Source organism: Heloderma suspectum, chromosome 7 (assembly GCF_057233095.1).
Source record: "Heloderma suspectum isolate Gila_16-S chromosome 7, 16-S_ref, whole genome shotgun sequence".
Classification (NCBI taxonomy): Eukaryota; Metazoa; Chordata; class Lepidosauria; order Squamata; family Helodermatidae; genus Heloderma; species Heloderma suspectum.
Genome location: NC_139464.1, coordinates 32,557,010 through 32,579,057, shown reverse-complemented (window position 1 = coordinate 32,579,057; position 22,048 = coordinate 32,557,010). Strand labels below are relative to the sequence as shown.

At 43.4% G+C, this 22,048-nt stretch overlaps 1 protein-coding gene across 3 annotated transcripts in view; it reads right to left on the bottom strand.

Moving 5' to 3' along the window:
* Positions 1-20,472, bottom strand: part of TRIM24 (tripartite motif containing 24) — an 86,626-nt gene extending 66,154 nt beyond the window's left edge. For 2 of the 3 annotated variants that reach the window (XM_084809527.1, XM_084809529.1), the window contains exon 1: positions 19,694-20,465. In XM_084809527.1, coding sequence (XP_084665653.1) covers positions 19,694-20,072 — 379 coding nt within the window. In that variant the 5' untranslated portion in view covers positions 20,073-20,465. Of the gene's footprint in view, positions 1-19,693 lie in introns of all 3 variants that reach the window. The other variant, XM_084809528.1, reaches the window with a different exon arrangement.
* Positions 20,473-22,048: the final 1,576 nt, after the last annotated feature.

The window sequence follows — 22,048 nt, the reverse complement described above, 5'->3', positions numbered from 1 at the left end:
CAGTCTATCAGGTCTAATCCCTGAAATCTATTCATCACCTCCACTGTATATTCATCAGGGATATGATTTAGGTCATACCTGAACGGTTTAGTGGTTTGCCCTCCGTTCTTCAATTTAAGCCGAAATTTTGCAAGAAGCAGCTCATGATCTGAGCCACAGTCAGCTCCAGGTCTTGTTTTTACTGACTGTATGGAGCTTCTCCATCTTTGGCTGCAAAGGACATAATCAATCTGATTTCGATATTGACCATCTGGTGACGTCCATGTGTAGAGTCGCCTCTTGTGCTGTTGGAAAAGAGTGTTTGCTATGATCAGCATGTTCTCTTGGCAAAACTCTATTAGCTTTTGTCCTGCTTTATTTTGTACACCAAGGCCATGCCTGCCTGTTATCCCGGTGATTTCTTGACTTCCTACTTTAGCATTCCAATCCCCTATGATGAAGAGCACATCTTTTTTTGGTGTTAGTTCTAGAACCTCAGCTTCTTCGGCCTCAGTGGTTGGGGCATAGACTTGAATTACTGTGATGTTGAATGGTTTGCCTTGGATTCGTACTGAGATCATTCTATCATTTTTAAGATTGTACCCCAGTACTGCTTTTCCCACCCTTTTGTTGACTATGAGCGCTACTCCATTTCTTCTAAGGGATTCTTGCCCACAATAGTAGATATGATGGTCACCTGAATTAAATTCGCCCATGCCTGTCCATTTTAGTTCGCTGATTCCCAAGATGTTGATGTTCAATCTTGCCATCTCATGTTTGACCACCTCCAGCTTACCTTGATTCATTGATCTTACATTCCAGGTTCCTAAACAATATTGTTCTTTACAGCATCGGATTTTCTTTTCACCACCAGACACATCCACAGCTGAGTGTCCTTTCGGCTTTGGCCCAGCCGCTTCACTCTTTCTGGCGCTACTTGGAAATACCCTCTGCTCTTCCCCAGTAGCATATTGGACACCTTCCGACCTGAGGGGCTCATCTTCCGGCATCATCTCTTTTAGCCTTGTGATACGTTCCATGGGGTTTTCTTGGCAAGAATACTGGAGTGGGTTGCCATTTCCTTCTCCAGTGGACCACATTTTGTCAGAACTCTCTGCCATGACCTGTCCGTCTTGGGTGGCCCTGCACGGCATAGCTTATGGCTTCACTGAGTTACGCAAGCCCCTTCGCCACAACAAGGCAGTGATCCATGAAGGGGACAATGCTAGGGACAATCACCTAAAAAACATTAATTACAACTCTGGAACTGCTGGGCTTGCCTAATATTGTATTTGCAATTTGTACACATTCATATTTACTAAGCAACTTATGAAACACGACATTTTATGTGGATAATGAAAGCCCTGGAAAATTTCCCACCCCACATCACTGACAGTTAAATGGTGAGACTATTTGAGGTTTGATTTAAATGTCTCCTTACTGTCAGGGAAGCAGCTTTACATATAATGTGCTCTAGCTACTCATAGTCATACCTTTTAAGAGTTCAACAAGGGAAGAGATTCCCTATAGATTTTTGCTGGTCCTCCCAGCTGCTTTTGATATTGCGGACGATGGCACAATATCATTTAGAACTCCTTGTTGGGTGTTGGAGCTTGTTCTCCAGGTTTCTGTCCTTTCTATATGATTTGACTTGGAGGGGAACCATTCAAGATGTCAGCTCAGCCCCATGTGAATTTGTATGTGGTGACCCACAGAGTTCAGTACTTTCACTTGATGCTGCTTAGTGTGTTCAAAGTAGGGATGGACGAAAGTCACTTACCTGGTCCCGCAGCTTGCTTCACGATGGGGGGGAGGCGCTCCGTCCCTCCCCCCGAAATTCTGGGCGGGGGGGAGGTGCCCCGTCCCTCCCCGCCGAAATTCTGGCCGGGGGGGAAGTGCCCCATCCTTCCCCACCAAAATTCTGGCCGGGGGGGGAGCGCCCCGCCTCTCCGGCCACGAAAGTTCTTCTCCTGCCGGGACGCAAATGGCAGCGGCCGTAGCCGCCGCTGTTTGCGTCCCTGGCCTGCAGTCAGCTGTGATAGGCTACGTAAATGTTTACGTAGCCTATCATGGCTGACTTTGGGGGAAAAAAAGCACGTACGCAAATGGCGGCGCCCAATGGCGCCGCCATTTGCGTTCCTTATCTTGGCCCGGGTAGTCTACGTAAATATTTACGTAGACTATGGCGAAAATAAGGCAATTATTTTCGCCGTAGTCTACATAAATATTTACGTAGACTACCCGGGCCAAAATAAGGAACCCCATGGGCGCCGCCATTTGCGTACGCGCTCCCCCCCCCCACAAAGTCAGCCGTGATTGGCTACGTAAAGATTTACGTAGCCTATCACGGTGTTTTTTGAAAATCTAGCCGTGATAGGCTATGTAAATCTTTACGTAGCCTATCACGTTTGTTTGTTTTGTTTTGTTTTTACTTGGAAATGGCGGCAGCTGGTCGGAAGACCGGCCGCCGCTGCCAAGCCACCGTCAGGAGCCGCTGCCGCCAGGGACATTCGCCGAAGGTAAGTCCCATCCTGGGGGGGTGGCGGACCGTTTCTCCACCAATTTCGGGCGGCCGAATGCGTTGGCATTTGGCCTCCCGGAGATTCGTGGAGAAATTCTCCGCCATCCCTAGTTCAAAGCCACTGAGTGGGATAATCTAGAGCTTTGTATTGGAAATAATATACTGATGTACATATCCTATATAGCATACTAATAGCAAACTCATTCTCCTGGTGTATCCAAAATGGCACCATTCACACCCAAGCAGTATCACCAGGCTTGGGGTAACCCCAAGGTTTATAGATATATAAAGTGATATTTAGGGGGGAAATCCTGAGGGGTGTGTGACCAAAAACAGCCCAGTGAGAACTGAACATACTTGGTGGACACAGAATGCCAACTGACCACTGGGGAGATTAGTGGAAAGAAAATGAAACAGTTTTCCTGCAAGGGAACATGGCTGGCTGGCATACTGAATAAGAGTGCTCCACACTGCAATACTTCGTTGCAGATCCCACTTGTACCCTGCTCTGATCCATTCACTAAGCAACAAAAGAAGCAATCTTGGTCCCAAGCCAGTGCTTGGAAGCAGTGGAATATGAAGAAATTGAAACCAGACAAGTCAGAACTTTTGCTGGTAGTGAACTAATGTGACATGCCAGTGGCTGTTGGGTGGTTGTTGCCCCATCAACAAAAGTGTGATGCCTGCGCATCAGCGTGGATCGTACTCTTAGATAAGCAAGTAGCTGTGCTCTGTACAGAAGCTTTTTAGCAAATGTATTTGCTGTGTTGGCTTCATCCTCTCTTGGAGAAAGAGACATTCTCAGTCTTTGCTAACTTGCCTGGAGCAAGGACATGTTTTATTCTGGCAAGCTAGAATGACCAGGGGCCAATTGACTGTGAATTGTCAGGTTTACAGATGGATACCATGCAAAGCTTTTAAAAAAGCCAAATGGGAGAAGCCATAGGGAAAGGAAGCTGATACAAAAATCTGTAGGGGATCTCTTTTGTGGAGAACATTGCTGAAAACAGATTTCAGCTAGACTGTACTCTGGCACAACTGAAATCAATGGGCTTAGATGCACCTAATTATTCAGAGTACAACAACAGTGATAAGTTCCATGGGGTTTTCTTGGCAAGAATACTGGAGTGGGTTGCCATTTCCTTCTCGAGAGAGCGGAGGACAGGAAGGCCTGGCGTGCTATGGTTCATGGGGTCACGAAGAGTCGGACACAACTTAACGACTGAACAACAACAACAACAACAGCAGTGGAGGTGTTTAACGGCCATATTGGTAATTCCTGCTTCCACGTGTTTCCTCAGTAGAGTCCTCCAGTCCCTTCCCTCTGCTCCTAACAAGGGCCTTCCACAGCAGACTGCATACCCAGCTGGTCTCTCACCCCCATTTTCCACCTCAGAAACTGGGGTGAGGGACACACTTTCCACAAACTTCCTTAGTATTGTCCTCCCAAAACTGATGAAAGCGGGGGAGGGAGAAAAGACCCCAATTGAGTTGTTGCTGGATGGGAATTCTGAGAAAGCAGGATTGGATTTTTGAGAGAGGGAATTTGTATTCTTTAGTTATGTATATGGTAGAGGTGGGGAACCTTTTTCAGCCCAGAGCTGCATTCCAATTTGGAAAGTGACTCAGAGCTTCATTCAAGCAGTGTGTAAGGCTATGGACATGAGGCTGAGACAAGAACAGATGTAATTCTCACCAATATGTACATTTTTCTACCACAGATACAAAACACAGCTCAATTCTAAGCAGGTCTACTCAGGAATAAGCTCCAGTGCAACAGATTCCATGCCTGTAAGTGTAACACCTCAATTGTATGTAACAGCTCTCATGCTGGCAAATGCAACAGCTCCATTGTATGCAGTGTGTTTAAAGTTTAATTGCCTCTAAATACCCTCTTATCTTCACTCACTGACTGGAGATAACTACTGAAGAAGCTTGCAGGCCAGGTCAGGAATCCTTGGGAGCCAAATTCAGCCCATGGGTGGGAGATATGATATACTTGCTGAGGAAATGGAACAATATAATTCCTAGGGATGTGCAGGGACTCAATTCTATCTGTCCTATAATCCTTTCTTTCCAATTCTGTGTGGGGTGGGACATAGCAGGCTGCACTTACTTTCTGTATATACTCAGCAACACTTTTATAATATTTCCACTAGCTAGTAGAAATAATTCTTGGTTATCAAGTCCAGATATAACTGCTTAGGGATTTTATTATATCAAGTAGTATAGAAGTATTATAAACAAACAAACAAACATATAATTTATAGACTCCTGTCCACGTGTTTATATGTTACAGTCTTGACTATATTCGCCATGTGGAACTGCCTTTGAAAACCATGACCCCTTCTCCTTTTAAAGTATCAGAAAGGGAAAACATATTCAGCCTTTACTTTGCAAACTGCACAGGCTGAAATTTACTTTTAACCACAATTCAGGGTGCTGGCTTTGACCTATAATGCCCTTCATAGCCTAGTATTCATATACGCCTTTCTCCTGGCTGAGTGACAATGTACTTGGGAAACAGTGTTCATAATCTGGAGGGAAGGAGGGGTGCCCCTATATGAGTTCTTATAGGTATGGGGAGATACTGGATGTGGGGGTGAAGATAATGTGAAGGGGGCGAAGAGATCAAGGAAGTCAGACAGGTGATCTCCCCCCGTTATCACCTTTTCCCTTACCTCAATGTCCCTGATTGCTCTGCCAGCCTGCCCTCAGTTCTGTTAGTGGTGGTGGTGAATGTCAGATCAGTCCATAATAAGATAGATCATAATCATCCATGACTTGATCATGGATGGAGGCACTGACTTGTCCTGCATCACCAAAACCTGGGTGGATGAACAGGGTAGAGACAATTCTCATAGAATTTAAACTCCTTTAGCACAGAATTGAAATGTTTTTAGTGCAGAGTACATACAGCCCTGACTACTATTCCAGGTTTCACAGAGCAGTCAAAGATACTAAAGGCCATCTAAGCAGTGCACTTAATGAGAAGGCTGACAAAATGCTATCAGAAGTTCTAACCATAGTCTTAAGTGTGAATACTTTTCACCATTGCAGCATTTCACGCTATTTCAATTTTAACATGTAGATTGCATACCAGTTCATTCATTTCTCTTACAACTGCACATAATTTTCAGTTCCCTTTGTAGGCATATTTAACAATATGAGCAATGGTAGTGATGCTAATCACTGGATCCATCATTCCCTCTAGGATTTTCCATCCTGATTCTTCAGGATTTAAGTTGACTGGTTTATCTCCTATCCAACATTCTACTTGATATTAAACGCTGTACCAGTGAGCTGTTGTTACAACAGATATTGCAAAAAGTTGATGCAGGCTTATAAAGGACTTCACTGCAGCAAGTTACCAATTAAAACATTGTGTCTGTGAAGCTTACTTTTTTCATGTTGGGAGAAACACTTTTCTTCCAACACATAGATGTCAACTTTTAGTTCATTCTTTCAAATAAAAATTTTGCAAAAGCATTGAAATCCTTGTCTGCAATTAATTCTGTCAGTGTCAGATAAACCGGAAGTGGAATCAGTCTTTTGACATGAGCAAGTTGTAGTAGGTTTTGTTTACTTTGGAAGTTACTTATTCAAGGTGTGCCAAACAAAATAAAACCTGATGAAACCAAGAAATAGTGATGTAACACTGGGAGGTGAGATATGTATTATCTGCTACAATAACAGAGGAGCACACTGAATTCAATAGCAGTCTGAACCATTTTCAAGTTAATGTCACCAACTGAATGTCAGCTGATCTTCCTTCATGAAGGTGCGCAGCCAGCTATGTTATAAACCTTTGAAATCAATTAATCCAACCATATATATTCACCATGTAGTGTTTCTTTTGTGGTCATTTGTATAACTCGATATTTTCCCTTAAATGCAAACTCTGAAACAGTGATGTGGCGCAGAAAATTTTCGGAAACCTTTCCAGTGCTTTACTTTTACAGAACTTTTTCCATTTCATAAATTCGCTAGTAACAACGAATGGATGCCGACTGCAAATACAATATTAGGTAAGACTGGCAGTTTCAAATTTGTAATTGTTTTTCAGGTGATTATTCCTACCAAGTATGTGAGAGAATACATATATGTAATTGAAACACATATATGTCGGACTGTGAGATGGAACACATATATGTCTGACTGTGAAATGGAAGTAGTGATAGTGAAACTGAAAGTGTCCCAACAATGTTAATGGACGCTTATTGATTGACAGTACTGAACTCTTATTCAAATAGATGAGTAATTTAGCATATCATGCACAGTCCTTAAGGCTGCTAAAATTGGTGTGTCAACATTTTTCAGAACCTTTTCTTCTTAAATGTAAGCAATGTAAGGGAATTACCTGCTATCGTCTTAAAATTTTTACAAGTACTCCATTAAAAATGTCTACATAATATAAGATTTAAATTACATAAAGTATGCTTTGATTCCCCTCACAAATATTTCAGGTCAAATATTTGGGGTGCATTGGGACAAAAAACCCATGTTGATCTCAGAAAGATGATTTTGTGTAGGCTTGATAATTTCATCTTTAGTAATGCTCTCCACCAATTTAGTCAGAACAGACATTATCCTAACTGGCCTGTCGTTTCCAGGATTCCCCACCCAGGATCCTTTTTTAAATTGTTACATTGACAGGAACTTGGGAACATTTTTGTTAGAAGATCAGCAATTTCCCATCTAAATTCTTTACGAATTTGGGGATCGATACTGACAATCTGGTCCTGAAAGGGTTAAATAATATTGTGGACTGGGTCCTAAAGAAGCTACAAACTGCTAACCTGGACCTGAAATAAGCAACTGGACTAATAAAGTCTTTAGGAGACCCACATGAAGACCCAAGATTACGTCAGACCTCAAGCCTATGTTCAAAAAGACCCTAGACCTCTTAACATTTTATGTTATGGTTCTTAATTAAGGACTGTGAAAGCTGAATAAAAACCTATATTGGAAAAATACCATGCCGCTTATTGTGCCTTAATTTTGCTTTCTGCTAAGGCACAGGAGAAAAAACCCAAATGCTTCAGTTCAAGGCCTCACAGGTGTTGATAAGAAGAATGGAGAAGAGAAGACCTTTGACACATGCTCAGACACTAATGAGTAGTTAATGGCCAGCATCCGCAATGATAAGGAGATGGAGAATGTCTCTACTTCATGACTATTGGTTTGAGAAGTCATAATAATAGCATTATTGGAAGAGGGAGAATATGGCCACGAGATTAAGGAGATGTACTGGGAGAAAAACCTTCAAACAACTAATACACACAGATAGGGAAGCTTCGGGGAAGTTTCAAATGACCCCAAAAGGGATTATGGAAGCTTCAAAGGATCCCAAGAGAAACTGTGCAAGACGATGCTCCTAAACATGCAAGGGCAAAAAGTGAGGATACTAGGGACAGGTGGATAGCTCCCTCTGATTGTTGGATGGGTGGTTTCGCCACTATTATAGCCCCTATCTATAATAGGGGATAAAAAGCTCCCCTTTTATCCCCTACAAGAACAAGGGGAATAAAAGCTCACACAGCGAGGTATCTCAGTGACCGGGTTTGTACGAGCAAAGCAAGCCACCATGGTTTAAACCTGTTGTTGGGTTATTTGACGGTTGTTTCCCCCTCAAACAAGTCATGCTGCCTGGGTTCGGATGACACAACAAGCTGCACCTGGGTAGATAATTAGGCTACTGGCACCTGGCTTGCATCATTGATTTAAACAAGCCACAGTGCCTTGCTTGATCGTGAGAACCTGCCCTCTGTCTCTCGTCTTCACTGCAGCTTTCACTTTCACTTCTTCACCTCTGATCTTCAGTGGACCATCTTATTTGTTCAGTTATTAGATTTATATCCCACTTTCTAACTAGTGTCCTCAAAGTGGCTTACAGTGTTCATTTAAAAATCCAACCAATACAGCAAGAACCACATGCTCAAAAAACAAAACTGAAAAACAAAATCAGATCCAGTTGAGCAGGAGCCAGCATCTGATGCTACAAAACAATTGACATAATTTGGCCATGTTGGTGGGGGGATGCAACTGGACCCTGATGGTCCCTTTGGACCCAGCAACCTGGGCAACTGGGTCTCTTGCCCTTTTTAGTTTGAGCTTATTTAAACCCTTTATGTTTGAATTAACACTTTTAGTTCTCACATATAAAATTAACCCCTTAGATGATGGAACCTTTGAAGCCAACCTTTGAAATTGTGGTTAAGGAACTTTAGTTTCTCACTTTATCTTTCCCACAGCAAAGGAGCAACATATAAAGTAACGATAGCGAGACAGGGAGGAAAAACTGTTCAATTATCAAGTGCTAATATTAGTCCAATAAAGACCAACAAAGGAATGTAAAAAAAGGAAATTTTAAGTTAAAAAGGAAATTCTAAGGAAAAAATCCTGCATGTTTTTAAAATAGACTAAATAGGTATTTGAAAATAGACTGACAGAGCAACAATACCAAAAGGTTTACAGTATAGTGAAAGAAAATAGAAGGAAGCACTGACTGGGTTTGGATGATCAGCGGGGGGGAAAATGCTGCATTGGTTGTTTCCCCCCACTCCTGCATGTGCCAGTTGCATGACCAAGATTACCCTAATTACCCAAACTGGTTGCCGTGCCATCTGAATCTGGTGCACAGAGCAGCCGTGGTCACTTTTCATCCATTCTACAACCCCTACTGCAAACCATGGGTTGTAGGGTGGGTGAAAAGTCACCATGGCTGCACCGCACCCTGGGTTCAGATGACAAAGCAACCCATGGCATGGGTAATCCCAGTCACATGACTAACACATGTGGGCTGGGGTAAACAACCGATGCTGCGTTGTTTCCCCGCAACGTCATTGTAAAATACACCATTAATAAGAGGTGAGAGATTCTATAAGCAGTCCACGATGCATAAGCAAAACTATTCACATACCTCTTCCATAAAAGACACAAATGAGCAGCAAAATCAGTGATAAAGGGAGAAGACCTCAAGTTTATTTCGAGATAATGTACCACAAAAAGGTGTGTAAAAACAAACAACATGAAAGGGGAGGGAAGGAACACTTCTAAGTAAACCTGGGGAAAAACTGAAACATATATGTACAATCCTACTGAAACTCAGTTCCCAGCATTCCTGACCATTGGCCAGGCTGGCTGAGGCTGATGGGAGTTGAAGTCCAAAACAACTGGAGGGAACAAGGGTAGGGAAGGCGTGAACAGACTGAGGGAATTAAGGATGCTCATATTCAGAAAACAGAAAGATAATGTGTGTACATTTACATACCCTAACAGAGTAGAACAAGGGAAGTACTGTAAAAGAAATGAGATTATGGAAAGGATAGTAAAGATAAAAAATGAACAGAAAAGGTTCACTGAGCAGAGATAAAGAACACATATAGAAAATAATGTGAAATTCACTGAAAGAGTAGGTCGATCAAACAATATGTTCCAATATGCACATAAAAACAATATGCCTTTATATGTTAAAAAGCCCAGAGCCGTTTAGACTGCCAAGCAAATCATCAATTTTAAATTAGCAATTTGATAAATGTGCTAACATTGCTTAGTCAACATTTCAGTGTAATTATTTCAAGTTAAGTCTTTGCATAACATAACAGGCTGTCATAATGAATCATAGAATAGTAGGGTTGGAAGGGGCCTATAAGACCATCAAGTTCAACCCCCTGCTCAATGCAGGAATCCAAGTCAGACATCCCTGACAAATGGCTGTCCAGCCTTATCATGAATGCCTCCAGTGTGGCAGAGCCCACTACCTCCCTAGATAATTGGTTCCATTGTCATATTGCGCTAACCGTCAGCAAGTTTTCTCTGATGTTCAGCCAGAATGTGGCTTCCTGTAACTTGGGCCCATTATTCTGTGTCCTGCACTCTGGGATGATCGAGAAGAGATCCTGGCCTTCCTCTCTGTGACAACCTTTCAAGTACTTGAAGAGTGCTATCATATCTCCCCTCAGTCTTCTCTTCTCAAGGCTAAACATGCCCAGTGCTTTCAGTCTCTCTTCATAGGGCTTTGTTTCCAGGCCCCTGGTCATCCTTGTTGCCCTCCTCTGAACCCCCTCCAGCTTGTCTGCTTCCTTCTTAAAGTGTGGTGCCCAGAACTGGACACAGTACTCCAGATGAGGCCTAACCAGTGCTGAGTAGAGGAGAACTAGCACCTCCCGGGAATTGGAAGCTATGCTTCTAATAATGCAGCCTCAAATAGCATTGGCCTTTTTTGCAGCCACATCACATTGTTGGCTCATATTCAGTTTGTGATCTACAACAATTCCAAGATCCTTCTCGCTTGTAGTGTTGTTGAGCCAAGTATCGCCCATCTTGTAGCTGTGCATTTCGTTTCTTTTTCCTAGGTGCAGAACTTGGCATGTATCCCTATTAAATGTCACTCTGTTGTTTTCTGCCCAGTGTTCCAGTCTATCCAGATCACTTTGAATTTTGTTTCTGTCTTCCAGGGTATTAGCTATCCCGCCCAATTGTGTGTCATCTGCAAATTTGATCAGCATTCCCTGCACCTCCTCCTCCAAGTCATTAATAAGAATGCTGAAGAGCACTGGGCCCAGAACTGAGTCCCGAGGTACCCCGCTCGTTACCTCTCCCCAGTTTGAGAAGGTCCCATTGATAAGCACTCTTTGAGTCCGATTCTGTAGCCAACTGTGGATCCACCTGATCGTTGTTTCATCAAGCCCACTTTGAGCTAGTTTGCTCATCAGGATATCATGGGGCACTTTGTCGAAAGCTGAAGTCGAGGTATATTATGTCCAAAGCATTCCAACAGTCCATAAGGGAGGTTACCTGATCCAAAAATGAGATCAGATTCGTCTGGCAGGATTTGTTCTTGACAAATCCATGTTGGCTTGGAGTAATCACTGCATTGTTTTCAAGGTGCTTACAAATGGATTGCTTTATCATCTGCTCCAGAATTTTCCCAGCGATTGATGTCAGACTGACTGGTGTGTAGTTCCCAGGTTCCTCCTTCATTTTTGAAGATGGGGACAACATTAGCCCTACTCCAGTCATCTGGCATTTCACCTGTCCTCCCTGATTTCTCACAAATAATAGACAGCGGTTCTGAGAGTTCTTCTGCTTGTTCCTTTATTACTCTAGGATGCAGTTCATCTGGCCCTGGAGATCTGAACTCATTCAAAGTAATCAGGTGTTCCTCAACCATATGCCTATCAATCTCAAGCTGCAATCCTGCCCCTTCAGTCAATGTCATTTAACAGAAAATCCTTGATTTTCACAAAATCACGCAACTAATGAGCATCCTCTTTCATAGCAAGCACACTTTCCTTGATATCTATGGAAATCTATTTTAAAACTCTACTTGGATGTACAGTATATTGTTTTTAAGTATGAGGAACTGTAAATCTATGAGCTAAAACACACAATAGGTACAACACACACAATTTCTGTAGTAGTGATTCCCTATGGTTATATAACTTTCTACAACTGCTAGGGAACTCTCACTGTTAAAACCACACAAGAAAGGGTGAAACTAAGCTGTGTGCTCCTATAATCATACCAAATTAGAAAAATTAGAAAAACATAGTAAAATTCCTTCCTATTGCATATACTAATTATTTAAATGCCTTACTCAAAGCATCCTCCCACTCTCCACTGGTAGTATCATACATTCCATCCTCCTACTCTTTAGTAAGCTCCTGATTCCAATATACTTTACATGGAAGTTGAGCACCATTATTCCTCCACCACAGCAACACATAATGTGTATGAATGTTTCTTCTGCTACTGCTGTTATCTTACTTATTATTATATTTCTATACCACCCAGGTGGTTCACAGAAATTAAAACCATAAGTACATTATAAAAACAATATAAAATATAGAAGCATTAAAACTACAGTATAAAAGTACAATGTATCGCTGTGAGAGCTGGACTATAAGGAAGGCTGAGCGCCAAAGAATTGATGCTTTCGAACTGTGGTGCTGGAGAAGACTCTTACGAGTCCCCTGGACTGCAAGGAGGTCAAATCAGTCCATCCTAAAGGAAATCAACCCTGAGTGCTCATTGGAAGGACAGATACTGAAGCTGAAGCTCCAATATTTTGGCCACCTAATGCGAAGAGAAAGTCACTGGAAAAGACCCTGATGCTGGGAAAGACTGAAGGCAAAAGGAGAAGGGGACAGCAGAGGATGAGATGGCTAGACAGCATCACCAATGCAATAAATATGAACTTGAGCACACTCTGGGAAAGAGTGGAGGACAGGAAGGCCTGGCGTGCTATGGTCCATGGGGTCACAAAGAGTTGGAAACGACTGAACGACTGAACAACAACAATAAAAGTACAACCAGCATAAAACTAAGCAGCAGTGCAGAGATTTAAATACAGTAACAAATTAAAACAGCAGAGCTAAAAGACTAGAATGCTAAAATGCTAAAACTCCTGGATAAATAAAAAGGTCTTCACCTGGCACCAGAAAGAGTACAATATAAGTGCCAGGCGAACCTCTCTAGGGAGCTCATTCCACAACTGGAGTGCCACAGCAAAAGGCCCTCTTCCTGGTAGCCACCCGTTCCACTTCCTTTGGCAGGGGCTCCTGGAGAAGAACCCCTGAAGAAGATCTTAGGGTCTAGGTAGATACATATGGGATGAGAGGATCCTTCAGGTATCCTGGCCCCAAGCCGTTTAGGGCTTCAAATGTTAATACCAGTACTTTGAATCAGGTCTGGACATGGACTGGCAGCCAGTGCAACTGGAAAAGTACTAGCTTAATATGATCACACTGGCCAGTCCTCAACTTCAGTATGTATGTAGACAGATGGAATTAAAATGATCAAGCCTACCTCCCAACAACTTTAGGCAGGTGGGGTATACATGTGAACGCTCATTCAGAAATACAAGTTACGAAGTTACGAATATGCATATGTTATCCAGTGTTAAGTACAAATTGGCACTATTGCTGAATTTTGCTCACGATGAAGGTACTGAAAGAAGTTCGGATACTTTGGGAGAATACGTTTTCCTCTTCAAGGTAGTTCACATTGTCACTGCCAATGTTACCCAATAAAAGTGCTAGTGTCAAGATGCTGAAAACATTTTATTCTTTAAGAAGCCCAAAAATAAAATTATTTTTTCAGCATCTTGACACTCGTTTTGGATCTAAGTTGGATACTTTCCAGTTTTTCACACTTTCCATTGACAATGTTGTGCTGTGCCAGTTCACTTATAGCAACAAAAGGAAGGATGAAACAAGAAAAAATGCATTGTAAGGAGTCTGTAAGGGAAGAGGATTAGAGTTGTGCAGACAAACTCGCTAATTCCTTTACCACCTTCAGTAGTTGTATGAAGCTGGATCTTCAGATGAGTGTGAATGTACTTTTCTAACTGTTCTCAATGTTCTGTCCCATAGATTTCAGTTGAGTCATCATGATAGTACCACATACTGAACAGCAGTCACAGGGGTTATGGATTTGCGGAGTTCTTATTTTATTTATTTATTTATTTTAAATATTTCTTGGCCACCTTTCAGAGCAGAAGCCCTCCCAAGGTGGCTTACAATAAAATACATAAAAACAATTAATATATTAAAAGTGATAAAAATGTAAAAACAATAAAGTTCTTGAAGGTGCACAGGAATATACTGCAGTGAACAGAATATTCCTATAGTAACAGAACACAGCTGAGCAGGAAATCCCTGTACAGAATATGTGGTTTAAACTATAACAAGTTCATGCATACATAGGGTTATATGTCTGCTACATTATACTGAAAAAAGTTTATGTTCAATCATTATACTGATGAATATAATGATGAATATAATTATCAAATAGAGAACTCCTATTAATCTTTAATAATAAGAGAAGGATGTAACTCAAAAGTTTTTTATATTGAGGACTGTAAAGTCTCAAATACTAGTGTGTGCACCTATTTAAGACTCCTTCAACAGCACAATACAGATGTGTAACTGCATTTCTTACATTCCCTTCCTAACCAAGTCTCTCCCTCCATACCTTATATATTTTAGGCTGTAAGATACTTGGGGTCAGGAATCTAATTTTTTTTCTCAATGAACTCTGTAAAGCACTATGTACACTGATGATGCCATAATAGCAAAACACCACCAACAGTCAAAGAAACTGTAAAAGGGAGAAAGGACACAAAACTGAGCTGTTAAAAATAACCAGATGTTGGATTTTTCCGATGGTGTAATCTAGATAATCCAAAACTTCTACTGCTTCCAGAAACCCTGTTTTGATCCTTGCCCAAGTGTCAAATCCAGTACTTGATTCTGCTTGCGCAAGCTGTTGTACAAGCTGTTTCACAAGTCATTGTGCAAGCTGCTTCACAAGCTGTTCTGCAAACAGTTGCACAAGACATTGTACAAGCTCTTCTGAAAATCATTGCACAAATCATTACAACATCATTAGAAGTGTTGTTTGCACTGCACAACTCATTACAATTAGAAGTTTACGCTAGTTATTCTAGTTCTGGGTTATACCCAACAATATCCTAGTGGAAAAATTACCAGAGTTGGTGTATTTCTATTAGCAGTTGCATAACCACGATCAGAACTAGCACAACTAGCACAAGCAACACCCAGTCCAATGAAGTCCTGCAATTCCTGCATGATTTGTGCAATGCCTGTACAATGGCTTGCACAAGGAAAATTTGAAGTATTTGAGTTGAGACTTGCAGAAGGATAGAAACAGGGATTCTGGAAGCGGTAGAAGCTTTGCACTAGTGGAATGACACCACAGGATACAACCCAATGGTCTGGCTCACACGAAATGCTAACCCATGATTTATTTAAACTATGGTTTATTGCCATACCCACATTTTTTCTGGGAGATGATCAAACAAACAATTGTTTAATTTTGTAGTCCCTGCATTGTTTGTTTCCATCCTCCTTTGTCCGCTCCCTCCCTGTCTCCCAATTGCCTTTGCAGCACTGCAGTACTGGCATGTAAAGAAGCTGGGTTTTGTTTTACCGCACTTGCCTACTGCCTCTGTAGCCTGGTGAAACAGCTCATGAACAGCCCACAATTCTGGGTTCGTACATGACAACCCATGACTTAAACCATGGGTTCTCTTTGTGGGATGTTCGTGGTTAACAACCTATAGTTAACTAATAGTTACAGTTTGCATGTAATGACAACCCACAATTCAACAAACCATGGTTTGTCGCTATGTGTGAACCAAGTTAATGTAGCAGGAAGTAAACCATGTCGATTAAGTTAAGATTGGCTAAACCACCAAAAAAAAGCCACAGCCCATTTTAGAAAGATCACCAGAAGGTAGGCACCCTCTGAAGTAGCCTTCATTAAGATACACAGGTTGTTCAGAAAGATTTTTTTAAAGTTCCTGATGTATTTGTGGACTGGCAAAGGGAACAATGGAAGAAAATGGTTACTGAAACAGCAAGGAGCTTCCACTGCTTCTAATGCTATATTATTATGGTGCTCCTAAAGAAATGTCAGACAGATCTCAAAAGCTTAATTTTGTTGTTCAGTCGTGTCCGACTCTTCGTGACCCCATGGACCATAGCATGCCAGGCCTTCCTGTCCTGCGCTCTCTCCCGGAGCGTGCTCAAGTTCATATTCATTGCATCAGTGATGCTATCTAGCCATCTCATCCTCTACCATCCCCTTCTCCTTTTGCCTTCAGTCTTTCCCAGCATCAGGGTCTTTTCCAGGGAGTTTTCTCTTCGCATTAGGTGGCCAAAATAATGGAGCTTCAGCTTCAGTATCTGTCCTTCCAATGAGCACTCAGGGTTGATTTCCTTTAGGATGGACTGATTTGACCTCCTTGCAGTCCAGGGGACTCGTAAGAGACTTCTCCAGCACCACAGTTGGAAAGCATCAATTCTTCGGCGCTCAGCCTTCCTTATAGTCCAGCTCTCACAGCCATACATTACTACTGGGAAAACCATAGCTTTGACTAGACGGACCTTTGTCGGCAAGGTGATGTCTCTGCTTCTTACTATGCTGTCTAGGTTTGCCATAGCTTTCCTCCCAAGGAGCAAGCGTCTTTTAATTTCATGGCTACAGTCACCATCTGCGGTGATCTTGGAGCCCAAGAAAGTAAAATCTGTCACTGCTTCCATTTCTTCCCCTTCTATATGCCAGGAAGTGATGGGGCCAGATGCCATGATCTTAGTTTTTTTAATGCTGAGTTTCAAACCAGCTTTTGCACTCTCCTCTTTCACCCTCAACAAGAGGCTCTTGAGATCCTCTTCGCTTTCTGCCATTAGGGTGGTATCGTCTGTATATCGGAGGTTGTTGATAATTCTCCCGACAGTCTTAATTCCGACCTCTGATTCATCCAACCCAGCATTTCTCATGATGTACTCTGCATATCAGTTAAATAAGCAGGGTGACAATATGCAGCCTTGTCGTACTCCTTCCCAATTTTGAACCACTCGGTTGTTCCATGTCTGGTTCTTACTGTTGCTTCTTGACCCTCGTACAGGTTTCTCAGGAGACAGGTAAGGTGGTCTGGTACTCCCATCACTTTCAGAATTTGCCACAGTTTGTTGTGATCCACACAATCAAAGGCTTTAGCATAGTCAATGAAGCAGAAATAGACATTTTTCTGGAATTCTCTTGCTTTCTCCATGATGCAGCGAATGTTGGCGATTTGATCTCTAGTTCCTCTGCCTCTTCTAAACCCAGCTTGTACTTCCGGTAGTTCTCGGTTTGCATACTGCTGAAGCCTAGCTTGTAGGATTTTGAGCATCACCTTGCTGGCATGTGAAATGAGCGCAATTGTGCGGTAGTTTGAACACTCTTTGGCATTGCCCTTCTTTGGAATTGGAATGTAAACTGACCATTTCCAGTCTTGTGGCCACTGTTGAGTGTTCCAGATTTATTGGCATATTGAATGTAGCACTTTAACAGCATCATCTTTTAGGATTTTAAATAGCTCAGCTGGAAGACTGTCATCTCCGCTAGCTTTGTTGTTAGTAATGCTTCCTAAGGCCCACTTGACTTCACTCTCTAGGATGTCCGGCTCAAGTTCAGTGACCGCACTATCATGGCTATCAGGGACATTCAGATCTTTCCTGTATAGTTCTTCTGTGTATTCTTGCCACCTCTTCTTAATCTCATCTGCTTCTGTTAGGTCCCTGCCTTCTTTGTCCTTTATCATGCCCGTCTTTGTACAAAACGTTCCCTTGAGATCTCCAATTTTCTTGAAGAGATCTCTAGTCTTTCCCATTCTGTTGTTTTCCTCGATTTCTTTGCATTGTTCATTTAAGAAGGCCTTCTTGTCTCTCCTTGCTATTCTCTGGAACTCTGCATTCAGTTGGATATATCTTCCCCTTTCTCCCTTCTTTTCGTTGCCCTTCTTTCGTGAGCTACTTGTAAAGCCTCATCAGACAGCCACTTTGCTTTCTTGCATTTCTTTTTCTTTGGGATGGATTGAGTTGCTGCCTCCTGAACAATGTTACGGACCTCCGTCCATAGTTCCTTGGGCACTCTGTCTATCAGGTCTAATCCCTGAAATCTATTCCTCACCTCCACTGTATATTCATCAGGGATATGATTTAGGTCATACCTGAACGGTTTAGTGGTTTTCCCAACGTTCTTCAATTTAAGCCGAAATTTTGCAAGAAGCAGCTCATGATCTGAGCCACAGTCAGCTCCAGGTCTTGTTTTTACTGACTGTATGGAGCTTCTCCATCTTTGACTGCAAAGGTCATAATCAATCTGATTTCGATATTGACCATCTGGTGATGTCCATGATTAATTAAGGACAACCAAAAGTGCAAATATATCACTTGCAGAAATTTAGATACAAATGTGAACATAAGAATGAGCTAATGCCTATAAACATTATGCTTGAAATTATATGATGTGTGGGAAAAGTTATCCCGATGACACATACAAGAGTCTCAAGGAATATCAGAAAGAGATGAGAATGTTAATATGGATACAGTAACTTTATCAGACAGAAATTAATCACTGTCAATACATAAAGGAAAAGCAGACAACACCTCAAGCTTCTGCTTTTTCTAAAGAAAATTCAACACTCTCCCACACACACTTGCCTTTCTTATCCCTACTATAAGCCAGGTACCAGCAATAAAAGGTAGATACATCATCTGTCATCCAGAAATAAGGCAACACACACAAACATCTGTATGTTTTTTCAGCAAGAAGTGGCATTCCTCTCCTGACAATCTGAAAGAGACAAATTCTGAAGAAATTGAGAACTCCTGAAGAGACAATGCCCCCTCAAAACAAACTACCTAAAAAAGCCTTGCCCAGATGAAATTCACCAAATGTAACAGATGGACATCCCTACACCACCACCCATTTCACAGAACATAATCAGGACTCCATACTACAGCTCAAAAGTTTTATTTTTTTAATTATTGGCCCCAACATCTTCAGAATCTTGTGAACTAATATTGTAAATAACTGGCTTTTGGATCATGCTGTTAAGCCCAAATACTTGATTTCAACAGAGATAGTAACAAGACAAGCTCACTGACCAGGATTTCGCATATTTTTCCTTGCTCACACCTATACAAAACACAGGATGCAGTGCATAAACAATGGGAAGTTGCAGTCAATCACGGCTTCCCTTCCTAAAGGCGGAGTTTCAAATTTAAAGCATCCCACATTTGCAGTCCCTCAAGTTTTCCTGTACAGCAGCAAAAATCCCAGCTCTGTTGAGAGGCAGAACGCCTCTGTCTTCACGGTACTAGCCTCCATGGCCTTAACACGACCACAGTCGCACACTATTGTTTATTTTTTACATCCCAGCTCTCGGGGTGCTGCATCTCAGCCGGCATCCCTACATACTTTATGCATCCGATGAAGCAGGTTCCTGCCTACCAAAGCTCATGGCACAATAACTTAGTTAAAAGCTTGCCACAGAACCAGCTGTGGGTCTGCCCCGAACCCGATTCCCAACGAGTCTTCTCTCTGAAACGTACTGGGAGAAGAGTGCTTTCCCTCACCTCTCGCTTCCCACGCATCCGAGGTTTAAGGGGAAGGGCTTCCACAACAAAGGGCGATATCCAGGCCAGGTTTAGCCCCGGTACCTCTTTTTGCCAATTAAACGCCGACTACACAGGCTGATTTATCACTACTACTCTTCCGGTACCAGGCACCGAGCGGAATGGGGAAGGTCGCCGCCGCCTCGTCCCACCCCTCTCCGCTGCGTTCTGGTGCCGCTTCGCTCTACTGAGGACTGACGAGGCGCGTCGGTTTTCTTACCCGGGTTGCAGTGCAGCGGCGAAGGCGGCGTGGAGACGGGCGAAGACGGTGCCGGGGAAGGCTGAAGCAAGGGCGGCGGCGGCGGCAACGGTGGGTCTTTGGGGCCGCCGCCCGGCGAAGGAGCTGCGGGAGGCGGCAGCATGAGGTAGCGATGAGGTGGAGGCAGGCAGCGCAGGCAGAGCGAGTGGAGGCAAGGCAGCAGCTTGGGTCGCCGGCTCTGGATATGTTGCCCGCACACCCCGCAAGTGTCCAACAGGTTGACCCGCGACTCTCCGTTGGCCCGGTCCGCAGGGCCTTGCCGGCTTTCAGCCTCGTTTTCCCCACTCATGGCGACGGGACCGGCCAGGCAGGGCCCCGCTCCCGCAGGAGGCTCGTCCATTGTTTGGCGGCGGCGGCGGCGGCACTCGGCGCAAGACGCCTCTTCCAACGGCCGCTTCTCTCCCCCCGCGCGTAACGACGCCCCGCCTCTTCAACGGTCGCTCGTGGCGGCCGCTGTCTTCTCCGCAACAGTAGCGTCGCCGTTCCTTGACCGAACGCGGAGGAGCGGTCGCTCGCGCACACAGCCGCGCGCGACCAACGGCCACCCAGGCCCCGCCCTCTTCGCTCTCCCCTCTCCAGTGACAGAATCACAGCTTCGCTCCTCCGGCGCCACGCCCCCTTCCCTCTCATCGTCCAGAGTTCTGCCCCTCCTCCTTTCTCCTCAGGGCTTCTCTCTGGAGCCCCGCGCGCTCCGACGCGTCGCCGTCCGGCCAGGCCCCAGCACCGCCCCCTCGACCTTCCCAAAGGCCAAACCCGTCGTTACTCACAAGCTCAGCCACGCCCCCTCCCTCTTTGGCACAGAGCGATGACCCGCCCCTCAGCCTCCTACTGTTTCCTGTTTGGCCAACTTTGGCCCCGCCCAGGCTTTTCTCATACTGTTGGCTTTTTCTCACTGGTTAACAGGCGATATAAAAATCAGCCCGGAAGTCGAAGGATGTTTTTGTGACCAAAGTTTTCCTGGGGATACTAGACCGTGCCAAGCTTCAAGATTAATGTCATGGAGTTATTGAGGGGGAAAGGGAAGTTCTCAATGAAACTGCTGGAAACATGTTAAGTTTTAAACATCTAGGGAAATCTACGGCTACTATCAGCCAAATGTGTCATATTTCACTTCATGTTAACACACTGTGAGTTCAAGCCTGTATTCATTTTATTTATGTCCTACGTGCTTCTAAGGACTTCAGGTTTGTGTATCGTTAGAACAAAAATAGGAGGCGGACAACAGCCCTGTGAAGTAATTAAGTTTAAGAATCTTAGGGTGTAATCCAATGGCTGCTAGTCAGTGGTTTATGGGAACCACCTCCCTGCAAACTTGTAAGAGGCGCGGTTCGTCTCTGGCTCTGTGCTTGTAAGAGCAGCACAGAGCAGGGGAAAGGGGGCATTCCTGGGGGAGGGGAGAGGACAGCGGAAGTGTTGTTACAATTCCTATGCGCCGTCTGGCCTCCTCCCACTTGCTCCAACCCGCTCTGGCTAGACAGTTCAAATTGGCCATCTAGCCACTGTGGTGGAAGGAGGCCATGCACTAGAGCAACACCATCTATGTCTGGACCTCCATCTTGTGAGCCGACACTCTGGCCTGTATTCAGGTAAAGGCTGTGCTGGGAAACTTTGCTTAGAAGCTTGCCCAAGCAATCACTCTTGTGCATAACAGGATGTTCTGGTTCTCACCACAGGCTTGTGGTTAAGCCATTTCCTATGCAGCAGGAAAAGTACAGTTTGCTGAAGCTCATGCTTACATTGCCGGCTATCCCCATTGGATTGCGCCCTTAGTGTCCTGAGATTACTCAATGACCAGGAATTCAAATTCAGGTGTTCTTGTCTAAGCATGCTCTCCACTAACACCAACTAACTCTGACTGTTTACCCCTTTGCACAGGTGTTGTGAGCAGGTCCATTCCCTGCTTTGTTGAGAACGAATAAGTAAATTGATGGTTGAAAGGGGCATTCAGTATTAAATTCATTTTTTATTTATTTACTTCCTTAGATTTGTCACCTGCCTTATCTTCAAAGTATAGTTAATTTAGTCTGGATCCAACCTATTTTAAATCTTTTCCCCCCACCGCATTCCTCTCCCAGAGACCTTTAAAAGGTTTACATCTTTGAAATGTAAAAGGAAAAGTGATGGGGAAACTACCCAAGGGGGGAACGTCCCAATTAATCAGTTAACAGATTTTATATATATATATATATATATATATATATATATATATTTCAACACACATAATACCACAAACTCTATGCCGTATCTCAAAAGAGGTATTCTGTGCTGTTTGAGAGAGATTGGGGAATGCTTTTTCGAATACTATGTCTTTATGAT